Below are 12,787 nucleotides of genomic sequence, written 5' to 3' on the forward strand. Positions count from 1 at the left end.
GGCGGTTAGAAAAGAGATTTAAAAAGTAAAAGGATGGTAGAGGATGGGGGAGGGTATGGTGTCACGGTATTATATTTACCTATGCCCCTAAAGCAATATGGTACTGACAAGGACTCGAACCCGGCAACCTCATGACAAGTGCGACAGTGACTTTCCAACTAGGCCATCAAGAGAGATAAAAGCTAAGCGCAGTATTTCTTTTATATTTGTATGCTCGGGTTCGAGTCCTGGGCAGTACTATATTTAAATTTCAGCATGCTGGCCTTTGATAGCTTAGAATTAAAGTGCATTGCGGTTGTTAAAATGTATCTCTAATCACTGAGACCCATTCAGTGTTGTACAAATACTTTCCCGCGTTCGTATACTTCTAATTGTACTATCATAGTGGAGATGGGTTGAACGCAAAATTTCATATATGTGTATGTAACTCGAGCATACAAATACATAAGATATAATGCGCTTAGCTTATATCTCTCTTGATGGCCTAGTTGGAAAGTCACTGTCGCAATTGTCCTGAGGTTGCCGGGTTCGAGTCCTGGGCAGTACCATATTTCAATTTCAGCATGCTGGCCTTTGATGGCTTAGAATTAAAGAGCATTGCAGTTAAAATGTATCTCTAACCACTGGGACCCATTCAGTGTTGTACAAATACTTCCCGCGTTCGTATACTTCCAATTGTACAGTACTATCATAGTGGAGATGGGTTGAACGCAAAATTTCATATATGTGTATGTAACTCGAGTATACATATAAAAATAATGCGCTTAGCTTATATCTCTCTTGATGGCCTAGTTGGAAAGTCATTGTCGCACTTGTCATGAGGTTGCCGGGTTCGAGTCCTAAGCAGTACTATATTTCGATTTCAGCATGCTGGCCTTTGATGGCTTAGAATTAAAGTGCATTGCGGTAGTTAAAATGTACCTCTAATCACTGGGACCCATTCAGTGTTGTACAAATACTTTCCCTCGTTCGTATACTTCCAATTGTACTATCATAGTGGAGATGGGTTGAAAGCAAAATTTCATGTGTAACTCGAGTATACAAATATATAAAAAATAATGCGCTTAGCTTATATCTCTCTTGATGGCCTAGTTGGAAAGTCACTGTCGCATTTGTCATGAGGTTGCCGGGTTCGAGTTCTGGGCAGTAACATATTTCAATTTCAGCATGCTGGCCTTTGATGGCTTAGAATTAAAGTGCATTGCGGTTGTTAAAATGTATCTCTAATCACTGGAACCCATTCAGTGTTGTACATATATATATATATATATATATATATATATATACATATATATACATGTACATATATATATATATATATATATTTATATATGTATATGTATGTACATATACATGTCTAACATTGGCAGGAGATTCTCTCTGAGGCATATTCTGTTAAAACGACAGCAAAAGAATTATTAATTAATTTTCCCGTGAGCTCTTGAGCTTACGAAAAGTAGATTTCTGGTAGAGGGAAAGGGAATAAATCAAATTTCCAAAACTCATAGGAAACACAAAAGTTATAATGAACGCAAAAATAGAACACACAGTAAATAAAATACAAGAAATAAGTACAAAAAATACAGCAAAAACCAAAATACAAGATATTCAAGAAGATTTAGATAAATTACAGCAATAGTCTGATAAATGGCTAATGAAATTTAACACGAGTAAATGCAAGGTAATGCACATAGGTAAAAACAACAATAAGTACGATTACAAGTTATTTGGAAATTCATTAACAAAAGTGGATAGTGAAAAAGATATCGGCGTAATTATCAGTAACGACCTCAAATCAACCAAGCAGTGTATTTCAGCCTCTGAGAAAGCAAACAAGATTCTAGGACTGATTGCGCGATCTTTTGATTTCAAAAGTCCATCACTCATTAACAAGCTATATAAATCGTTAGTTCGTCCACATTTGGAATATGCTGTTTCTGTATGGTCACCGAATCTCATTAAAGACATTGACAGACTGGAAAAAGTACAACGGCGAGCCACAAAACTGATTCCAAATATCAAAAATAAATCGTACGAAAATCGACTAAAACATATGAATCTGTTTTCCCTAAAAAAGCGTAGACTCAGAGGTGACTTGATACAGGTCTTTAAAATTCTAAAGGGAATTGACATCAAAAGTGACAAAATGTTCACATTGAATGAGAATCAGACAAGAAACAATGGTCTCAAACTATCCGGAAATAGATTCAATTTGGAAGTAGGTAGAAACAACTTTGCCAACCGTGTAGTTAATGAATGGAATAAACTTCCTGCACAGGTTGTGCAATGTAGTTCAGTTCGAAGCTTTAAGACTCATTTAGATAAACACCTAAGCAAGATGCTGTAATGATTATAATTTATTTTATATTATTTGTTTTTGCTTTGTTATCATTTGTCTGTTTGATTTTCATTTATTATTAGTTGTGTCAATTTATTATTATTTACTGTTTACCTGTTTGTTATTAAACTATACCTATGCATTTATTTATGTATTTTGTTTGTTGCATACATTATAGTTTTTTATTATTATTATTTTATTACCATTATGATTTTTTTTTCGCATCCGACCTAGATATGGACCAAAAGGTCTCCTGTCGGCATGCTTCGCCTTTGTAATCTTTTGTAAACAAATAAATTTTCAAGACGTTTAGCAGATCTTTCTGCATCCTAAGTTGAAGTGAATAAGAATGAAAAAGGGAGCACATTTTAAATGAAATGAAAAGCACGGGGAGAAGTCACCGTGTTGTAGCTGGGGGAGGTCACATGTATGACCACGAACACTGGGAGAGATCGCAAGTTACGGAAACGGTTCTCGGAAAGGTCACTCCCAGGTTCGGCGCCAATCTGCTTCTCAGTCTTTGAGAACGACGTATGGCAGGATGTTCTTCCCTTTGGCGGGGAATGGGAAGTCTCTGTGGATGAGACCCCGATTTCTTGGGGTTGTCCATCTAGGTCCTCCGAACAGGTTTCATGCTAGGGAGAAGGGCGAAGTCATTTTCTTGCCTATTAATGGTAGGTTGCAGCTCCTTTATCCTGATGGCTTCCAAGATGGCCAAGCGCTGTGGGTCCTCTTCTTTTGCCACAACTTCGGTGTTTTTGACCATAGTCTCTCCATCGAGGTGGTGTCGATGCTGGGACCAGTGGTGTTGCTTAGGTTCTCCGTGTTGCAAGTGCATGGTGATTCTTCTGGATAATGTGGTGGTCGTCCTTCCCACGTAGACTGAAAGGGGCGTGCAGTCCTCCTCTAGGCATGTGTATCTATATACTACGTGGGATTGATGAACCTCCTGGGGTTCTGGTGCGGGGTTGTTCCTTAAAAATAGAGAAGAGGTCTTTCCACTTGTGTAAAAGATTATGAAGGACAATTTGTCACTTTCGTTTTTGGGGACCACATTTCTATAGATTATGTTTTTTATAATCTTCTGATCCTCCTTGTACTTGGTATACATGTAAGCTTTGTAGAACACCTTAATGGCGGTCCCTTCGTGTTCTACTGTGTAGTGGGGCTTGTTTGTTTATACCAATTGTCGATCACTCTGCGGAGATTGTCTTGGACCTTTTTCTTATAGTGTCCACGTCAAAGATACCAATCCCGGACTGTGCATAAATGGAGAGAGCGAGTGTCCCCAGAGGTACAAAGACGCCACAATGAGCGCCTTTTTCAGAAGAGCCCTCAGCCACTGTTCTTCTTGGAGTGACACTCAGAGTTTGATTGGGTCCACCAACTCCTTATCAACAATGGATACACAAATCACGAGGTCGCACGATAGTCCTTGATCTTTGATGACTCAAATCAGCCTTTTCGCTGTGAACACCAAGAAGACGCTAACGCACTGTGATGTCTTCGATTTCTCTCTCGAGTCTTGAGCTGTTGAGGAATGTCATAATTGTAAAGGACCCAAATTCTGTCTTTCTGGAAGGTGAGACGTCAAGCCACGGAAATAAAATGAATATTTGAAGGGGACAGGAGAGGAAAAATTATATGAGGTTTGCTCACTAAAAACTCGCTTAACCATCATTCAGTTATTGACTTATTTCTCTATCAGCTTTTGTCCTAGATTTTGATAGGCTCTTCTTCTTCCCTCAAATACGTTCGGTCTCCTTTCGGAGTTCTCGAGTACTTTTATTCTTCTTAGCAAGTGACTGGTTGATATTCTTACTTTCCTGAGAAACATTGTGATCTCGGTTGGAACCGGCTGATTTCACAGCTGAAGGGACCATTGTTCCAATTCCGCTCGACGAAGTCCTCAGAACTCTTCAGGTACTTAGCAACCCAGGGTCACACATGTTTCTTGGCAGCCGATCCTTGGCTATTCTGAACGCGATAGCCATGATGCGGTGTACCCGCCTTTTCTTGTCTGAATCATTCGACCACGATATTATTAAACAAAATCTACAAAAGAAGGAGCAAAGATCATTCAATCACATGAAAGTTTGTATTTCGGATATCAAATGGATATACCTTCCGGCTTTATTTCTAATATAGTAAAGTGGTGAACTAGGGGGGCTAATGTGCTGGAATGCCTTGTAATATCAATTAAAGGCAGGAAATATGGACCCAAGAGAACATGATTAAATGATATCGTAATTCCTCTCTCTTTTTGTTCCTTAGTACAAACCAAATGTTCTTTCGGGGGGTTCTGAACTCTTTATCTAAAGGTCACTCTTCCAATAGTTATGTGGCTACTTTTCCTCGCGTATAATGAAAACCGATTATACTAGATATACTTAAATTAACACTGGTTTCTCTTCAACTGGGAATAGTTGGGTATGTATCACCCTGCTCTCCATTCAGAGAGAAACATCAGTTGTGCCCTTTCTACAACTTGAATGTGAGGGTAATGGCAGAAACTGGTGCTTCTGCTTCCACTTGCCTAATAAATTAGTAGTAAAAAACAAATATAAACCAAAGAAAGCATTACCAGAACAAGCCATGGCTATACAGAAAAAGATGATATTCACCCACCGTATATGCCGGGAGAAACTGAATGATAGGAATTTTGATTTAAAATCTATATTAGTAAAAAGAGACACGTGACATGATTTTTTTTTAGCGCAGAGACGGAAAAAAATAAATTCTAGTAGCATGGACAAAAAATATAAAGTGATATAATTACATATTAAGAAGACTATTTCAATCTAAAAAGATTATTGTATGTTGTATGATTCAGCCTAATAGAGACTTTCTTTCCTCAGATCGACTCTCAACCACTGGAGCTACTTCAGAAGAAAGTGTCGCTCTCCAAGATTGTCCGGAACTCAAAGGTTATCCAGGTCTTTGGCCGGACCTACTCTTGCCGAGACAAGATGAGTCATCCTCCTTCACCCTGGGTTTTGGCAGTTGTCTTCGTCATTGTCGCCATGTTTGGCGCCACTGCCAAAACCAGTACTATCACAATGGATACCATGACCACGGATACTAACACCAGCAACACAACCTCCAACGTTTCTACTACCATCCCCACTGTCACCAACGCGACCACCAGCACCGGCACCAACACGACCACCAGCACATTCACCAACACGACCCCCAGCACCGGCATCAACACGACCACCAGGACCAACACAACCACCAGCACAGTCATCAACACGACCCCCAGCACCGGCACCAACACGACCACCAGCACATTCACCAACACGACCCCCAGCACCGGCATCAACACGACCACCAACACCAGCATCAACACGACCACCAGCACATTCACCAACACGACCCCCAGCACCGGCATCAACACGACCACCAGCACCAACACGACCACCAGCACAGTCATCAACACGACCCCCAGCACCAACATGACCACCAGCACAGTCACCAATACGACCCCCAGCACCGGCATCAACACGACCTCCAGCACCGGCACCAACACGACCACCAGCACATTCACCAACACGACCCCCAGCACCGGCATCAACACGACCACCAGCACCAACACGACCACCAGCACAGTCATCAACACGACCCCCAGCACCGGCACCAACATGACCACCAGCACAGTCACCAATACGACCACCAGCACCGGCATCAACACGATCTCCAGCACCGGCACCAACTCGACCACCAGCCCTACCAACACCACTACAGCCGAAGAATGCGTCCCTTTCAAAGAGGAACCGGTGGGTACCGTGAAGAACAAAGCAACCGATGGCCGGGAACTAAATAAGGACTTGAGGGACCGTTTGGAAACCATGAAGGATCAAGTAAACTTGCTTGGATGTAACACTCAAAAACGTGTATGGTCGAAATTATTGGATGAAATAATACAAACCTTAGAGGAAGTGGACGTTAAATTCTGGAAGGAAGTGCTTCGTCTCTTGAATAACATAGACCCAAAGAGAAATCCCAAGGATTGGTTGGCTCGTGTCCTTCAACTTCTGGTAAAGGACGGGAAAAGGACGTCAAGAATTGCTCTGCAGATTAAGTATGCCGAAAGGCTTCTCGAGGAGGCAAGTGAGCCTAACTTGAACTGTGAAGTTGTCAAGAAGAAGCTTAGTTTGGCAAAAGAAGAGTTGCAGGAAGCCATAGATGAGACTGAATCGCGGAATGAAGATTTAGTAAGGATTCTAAACATTTTGAAAATAATCCAGTGCAATGAACCGAAGAAGCCAGGAGAACCACCCAAACCTAAACCAGACTGTGACAAACTTCCTGAAGCAGCCACTGCAGGAACGAAGTTACTACTTGAGGGCATTGGAGAGGATATCGAAAAGTCCTACGCCAGCCTTTCCGTATTTCTTCAAAATCTCGAAAATAAAAATCTGAAAATCAACGATAGATTGAAAAAGAAAAGCTTGGACGAGGCAGTTGCTTTGCAAGAGAAACTGTTTGAATTAATCAAGTTGAAAGACGAAGCACTCCTGCTCCTGGATGACCTCGATAAGAAAAAGAACCCTGGTCCGTGGTTGATCTACTTTAACAATAAACTGAAAAAGATAAAGAAAGAACTCGAACAGATCGATAACAAAGTTTCTGACGCTAACGAACTAATGGTGGAGGCAAGTGGACACAGCGGAAATGACCGTGCCGTGCAAGTTAAAGTCTCGCAGGCAAAGGAAAAGATAAATGACGCTAACGAAAACGTAAAGAAGGCGCAAACGATCATGATTGATATACTGAATACCCTGAGGTTGCTGCATTGCGATGAAGTCAAAAAGCCAAATCGCAAACCTCGAGCAATCCCCCAGTGTATTCCTGTCCCCGTAAACGCATTGGCTGTAGTTACAGCTCCTCTAGAGGCCATCAAAATAAAGTCAACCAAATTAAATGCGGATCTAAACAGCGTCCTAAAAATAAACAAATTGCCTATAAAATTGAATAGAATAACTCTTTCCAACCAAAAGTATTTAAGGAGGTTGATGGACGAGGCAAGAAGAGGGCTTCAGTATACAGAAATAGACGAGAAAAACCTAAAAAAACTCAAACGTTTGGGGCAGAAACTGGACATTTTAAAAGGGCAATTAGTTCTCATAGATATTAACATAACTACAGCAGTGTTGAAGATTCTAGCAGGTGAACTTCAGAAAGGGAGAGACGATCTCAAAATACAGGAAAATTTGTTAAGACGAGCGGCAACAGACCTGGACAGAATAATAGATTCTCTTAAGAAGCTTCAGTGCAAATGAATCTAGTAGAGCTAATCCCAATGCGTTGCAAATGGCAGAGAATAAGTAGTTGTATCGGAGATCAGAGAAGTTTAGGAGATGTAGTGAACGGCCGTTCTTCATGAATACTTTTGTTTCAACAGTGCTTCAGTTTCTGCTTCTATGGTTAGATAGCTCTGCCCACGGGATCTGAACCCTAGGCTGTGCGGCGCTATACCATCTTGATCCTAGGCGTTACCAACTGTACTACGGCGTGGATGTACAACAGACCAACTTTGTCTCCCGCCATCGGATTCCGTATTTGTCATTTCATTATGATGAAAGTTATACATAAGATGTATTGCATTTTGAGTGCACGGGATATTCAGAGAAGTATAAAAAATCAAACACTTTACTTATTGACTACTAGAGGCATTTTAGTATTCTCTTCAAAATAATGCTATACGACAAAGATATGTTGATATAATTTTGTGCACCTATACTGATAGCTTTTAGACGATGAATATATACCTAAGATAGCCCTTCTTTGATGTTATAATATATAGATGTGAAAAATCTTTAGATTTGATGTCAGTAACTCTATCAACATCCTGTCATTCATTCATGCCCACTCTGCCCGTTATCATGACTTTTACTTTTTTGTGTCCCTTAGAACATTTAGAATATGTAATCTTGTATTCGAAGATAATTAGCTATAATTATGCACGACATTGTATTTAACTTGAAATACCAGAAGCCTTTTCTTGAAAAATCTAAATTCTAAAATGGCTAAGAAATTTTATAGTGATACAATTTAGAAAGAACAAATATCATAGGAAGAAACTTTTAGCTCTTCCGTTGCATGAAAATTTGGTAAGACTTCCCCATACTCTCGATGAGTCTAACATTACTGTTACATCACTGTGCTCTTTTGCAAAAGAAATATGACCAGCAACTTCTTGGGTAATGAATGAAGGTGTGTCTACAAGATTCCTATTAACCTGTAGAATAATATTCTAACGACCAGACATAAGCCAACATATGTATAATGTCAAGATAGGGCAAATGTCCTGTGGTGTTCCTGTTCAAGCGAGATAATAACCATGATTATTTGAATAAAGCAAACAAAACTTACATATCTAATATAGTGTTGGAGAATAACTCAATTGAATTTGAGTATATCATATATGGGACTTGTGAAATTGGATAATTCTATTATTACAAAAATTTTTAATCAATATTGGATGGACCAGGCCATCACTGCTATGAAATATTTATTAGTTCATATAAAAGTGAGGTGCAGTGATGGTGGACTGGTTGGTGAGGTTATTTAATGTTTGCTGGAGAGAGGGTAGAGTACCGGAGGACTGGAGTAGTGCCTGTATAGTTCCTCTTTACAAGGGAAAAGGGGACAAGTGTGAATGTAGTAATTTCAGAGGGATTAGCCTGTTGAGTGTAGTAGGGAAGGCTTATGGGAGGATCTTAATTGAGAGGATTAGGAGAGGAACAGAGGGAGTAATTGGTGAGGAACAGTGTGGATTTAGGACGGGTAGAGGTTGTGTAGATCAGATCTTTGTGGTAAGACAGATATGTGAGAAAGCTATAGGAAAGGGGAAGGATGTTTTTTGGGCTTTCATGGATCTGGAAAAGGCTTATGATAGGGTAGACAGAAAGGCACTGTGGGAGGTTATGCAGATTTATGGGATAGGAGGAAAGCTTTTGGGAGCTGTCAAGAGTTTTTATGAGAGTAGTAGAGCATGTGTTAGGATTAGAAATGGAGAGAGTGAGTGGTTTGAAGTAAAGGTGGGACTTCGTCAAGGATGCGTTATGTCGCCCTGGCTGTTCAACTTATACATGGATGGGGTGGTGCGAGAGGTGAATGCTAGGGTAGTGAGTCAGGGATTGGAGATGGTTAAAGAAAATGGAGAAAAGTGGGAGGTGAGCCAGCTGTTGTTTGCGGACGACACTGCACTTGTGGCAGGGTCAGAGGAGGGATTGAGGAAGCTGGTGGCAGAGTTTGGGAGAGTATGTGATAGAAGAAAGCTAAAGATAAATGTGGGTAAAAGTAAGGTGATGAGATGTACAAGGGGTGAAAGTGGCAGTAGACTGGAAGTGAACATTAAGGGAGAGCGACTGGAGGAAGTGGATAGTTTTAGATACTTGGGTGCAAGTGTAGCAGGAAAAGGTGGAGTGAAGGTGGAGGTAGAATGTAGATTGAGAGAAGCAAGTAAATGCCTTGGTGGTTTAAAGAGTGTAATGAGGAATAGACATTTGGGAATGGATGCGAAGAGGAGACTGTATGAAGGAGTGATTGTGCCAACAGCACTGTATGGGGCAGAAACGTGGAACATAAGAGAAGAAAAGAGAAGGAGTTTGAATGTGTTTGAGATGAGGTGTCTGAGAAGTATGGTGGGGGTTACTAGGCTAGATAGAGTGAGAAATGAGGAGGTGAGGAGGAGAACAGGGGTGAAAAAGGATTTGGGAGATAGGGTTGATGAAAGAATATTAGGATGGTTTGGACACATGGAAAGAATGAGTGAAGAAAGACTAGTAAAAGAGGTATGGAAGGCAGATGTGGAGGGAGTGAACATGAGGGGACGTCCTAGGATGAGGTGGATGGATGGGGTGAAGGGGGCTTTGGGGAAGAGGGGAATGTCTGTTGAGGAAGGAAGGGAGAGGACGGAAGACAGAGGTGAGTGGAGAATGGTTGTATATGGATGATGTTGTGACTGCATGAGGAGGAATGGGCGGGGAAGTGGGGGGTGGGGTAGTATGTGTGAGTAAATTTTGACGCAGCCCGAAGGGATTTCTCCCCGTCCTCGCCTTATATGCAAAGGGGGACGGAGAGGGGGGGTCGCCGATTAAATGAAGCGGCCTCGCTGTGGATGTACTGTGTCTTGCGACACTGCTTCTGACCCAGGGCGGTGGGCAGGGTGCAGGGATGACCCGTCATCCAGGAGGTGCTCAGATGAGAGGAAGGGTGGGAGGGGTGTTGAGTGTATTTAGGGATGAAATGGGTGGGAGTGTTTTTATGCCTTTCCCTTTTTGGCTACCTCCCTTGGAAGGGGGAAAAAGCCTTGGTATATGTATGTATGTAATTCTTCGTATGATATCACCCTCTTCCTAATAAAGTTTTCTCACTCAGTTTAAACTATTGTTTATTGGTACCCTAATACTGACTTAATATATGAATTAGATTTGAATACATTTTATTTTCCTTTGATAATCTACACCACCCATATACATGCACAAACACACACACACACACACACACACACACACACACATACACACACACATACAATACACACACACACACACATATATATATATATATATATATATATATATATTAAACTCTAGATATAACGGATCTTGATATATCGTATATCGGATATACCGGACAAAAAACCTGACCGGACAATCCCTCGCTATAACGGATGGAAAATCTGTTATAGCAAGGATTTGTCTGGCCAGATCCTCGGTTATAACGGATCTTTGGATATAACGATAGGCACCTGTCCCCATATCGTCCGTTATATCGAGGTTTTACTGTAATATCTAATCCTACTAATTTCTAATACTGGACAAACTTCGGGATAAAACGGATCTGTCTGGTATTTCCATTGGATACAACGGATCCTCATTTATAACGGATGTTCGATTATAATGGCACACCTCTGTCCCTACATCGTTCGTTATATAGAGGGTTTACTGTATATATGTATATATATATATAATATATATATGTATATATGTATGTATACACATATGCATGAGAAATCAAATAAACTCGTGATTCTAAATATGCGGAAAAAAAACACCAAGGAAAAAGATAAACCGATGACCAAGCGCTTTCGTCTATTCAGACATCCTCAGGGTACATAGAAATGAAAAAAAAAGAATACAAGAATATATGCACAGATTGTAAGGTCAGGAAGGGAACCGGAAAAGGTTGTGAGGCTCTATTGTCGACCTGACCTGTTCGCGGCAGAGGACGTTTGGGCTACTACTTTTTTAACAATAAAGTTGTCTAGTTTGTACATGCCATGACTTAAATTTAAGTTATTGACAAATGTATCTTTGATCAGACTGGATTCTATTATATTTCTACTCAAAAATATGACTTATTTCTAACAATTTCTTTAGCACCCTCCCAATTTATGCAATGATTAAAATCCCTTCGGTGAATAAATAATGCATTAGAAATTTGCCCGCTCTTGACGCTATACTTATGTTGTTTTAACCTTACTTTTAATCCTTTTCCAGTATGACCAATATATTATGTTGCAATTTTTACATGGAATTGAATATATGCATCCTTCTTCCTTATAAGGAGAGTTTTTAATTAGAAGACTTCTAACTGTATTGGAGTTCTTAAATAGCACTTGAATGTTTCAAGTCTTAAGAATATGAGGTAGTTTGACGAAATTCTCGTTGAAAGGCAGTACAAGTAGGTTTTTTACATTAAAGGTTTTACTAGCTTTTTCCTCGTAGAAAAAATTCTTTACCGATTTATAAGAAATCTCCACGAGGTGCTTAGGATATTCTAATTTTGAAGCTATGTCAAATATTCTTAAGAGTTCATCATCCAAAAACTCAGGACTGCAAATTCTATGGGCTCTCAGAAACATTGATGACAACACTGACATTTTTGTCCTGCAATGAAGAGACGAGTAAAAATGTACGTATGAAAGGACATTGGTGGGTTTTCTATAGACGTCAAATTTGAAGGACCTTTCCTTTCTGTAAATCATTACATCAAGGAAAGGTAAATGATTATTTTCTTCTATTTCCATGGTAAATTTAATGGAAGGGACCAAGGCATTGTGTTTAGTTAAGAACAAAGTAGAATCATCATTTGCAGGCCAAATACATAAGATATCATCAATGTATCTGTACCATGTGACATGATTGGGGAGAATCTTAGGTTATACGGTATTGCGTCTTAGGTGATAAGGTATAGCGTTAAGAGTGGGCAAATTTCTAATGCATTATTTATTCACCTAAGGAATTTTAATCATTGCATAAATTGGGAGGGTGCTAAAGAAATTGTTAAAAATAAGTCATATTTGACTAGAAATATAATAGAATCCAGTCTGATCAAAGACACATTTGTCAATAACTTAAATTTAAGTCATGGCATGTACAAACTAGACAACTTTATTGTAAATAAGTAGTAGCCCAAACGTCCTCTGCCCCAAAGGGT

At 40.1% G+C, this 12,787-nt stretch overlaps 1 protein-coding gene across 1 annotated transcript in view; it reads left to right on the plus strand.

Moving 5' to 3' along the window:
* LOC143022604 (uncharacterized) overlaps positions 1-8,868 on the plus strand; it is a 10,756-nt gene extending 1,888 nt beyond the window's left edge. The window contains exon 2 of the mRNA XM_076180900.1: positions 5,197-8,868. Within this exon, the coding sequence (XP_076037015.1) occupies positions 5,308-7,620 (2,313 nt within the window). The 5' untranslated portion in view covers positions 5,197-5,307 and the 3' untranslated portion in view covers positions 7,621-8,868. The remainder of the gene's footprint in view (positions 1-5,196) is intronic.
* The last annotated feature ends 3,919 nt before the right edge of the window (positions 8,869-12,787 follow it).

Source organism: Oratosquilla oratoria, unplaced genomic scaffold, assembly GCF_046742065.1.
Source record: "Oratosquilla oratoria isolate Oo_2021 unplaced genomic scaffold, ASM4674206v1 SCAFFOLD124, whole genome shotgun sequence".
In the NCBI taxonomy this organism is placed as follows: Eukaryota; Metazoa; Arthropoda; class Malacostraca; order Stomatopoda; family Squillidae; genus Oratosquilla; species Oratosquilla oratoria.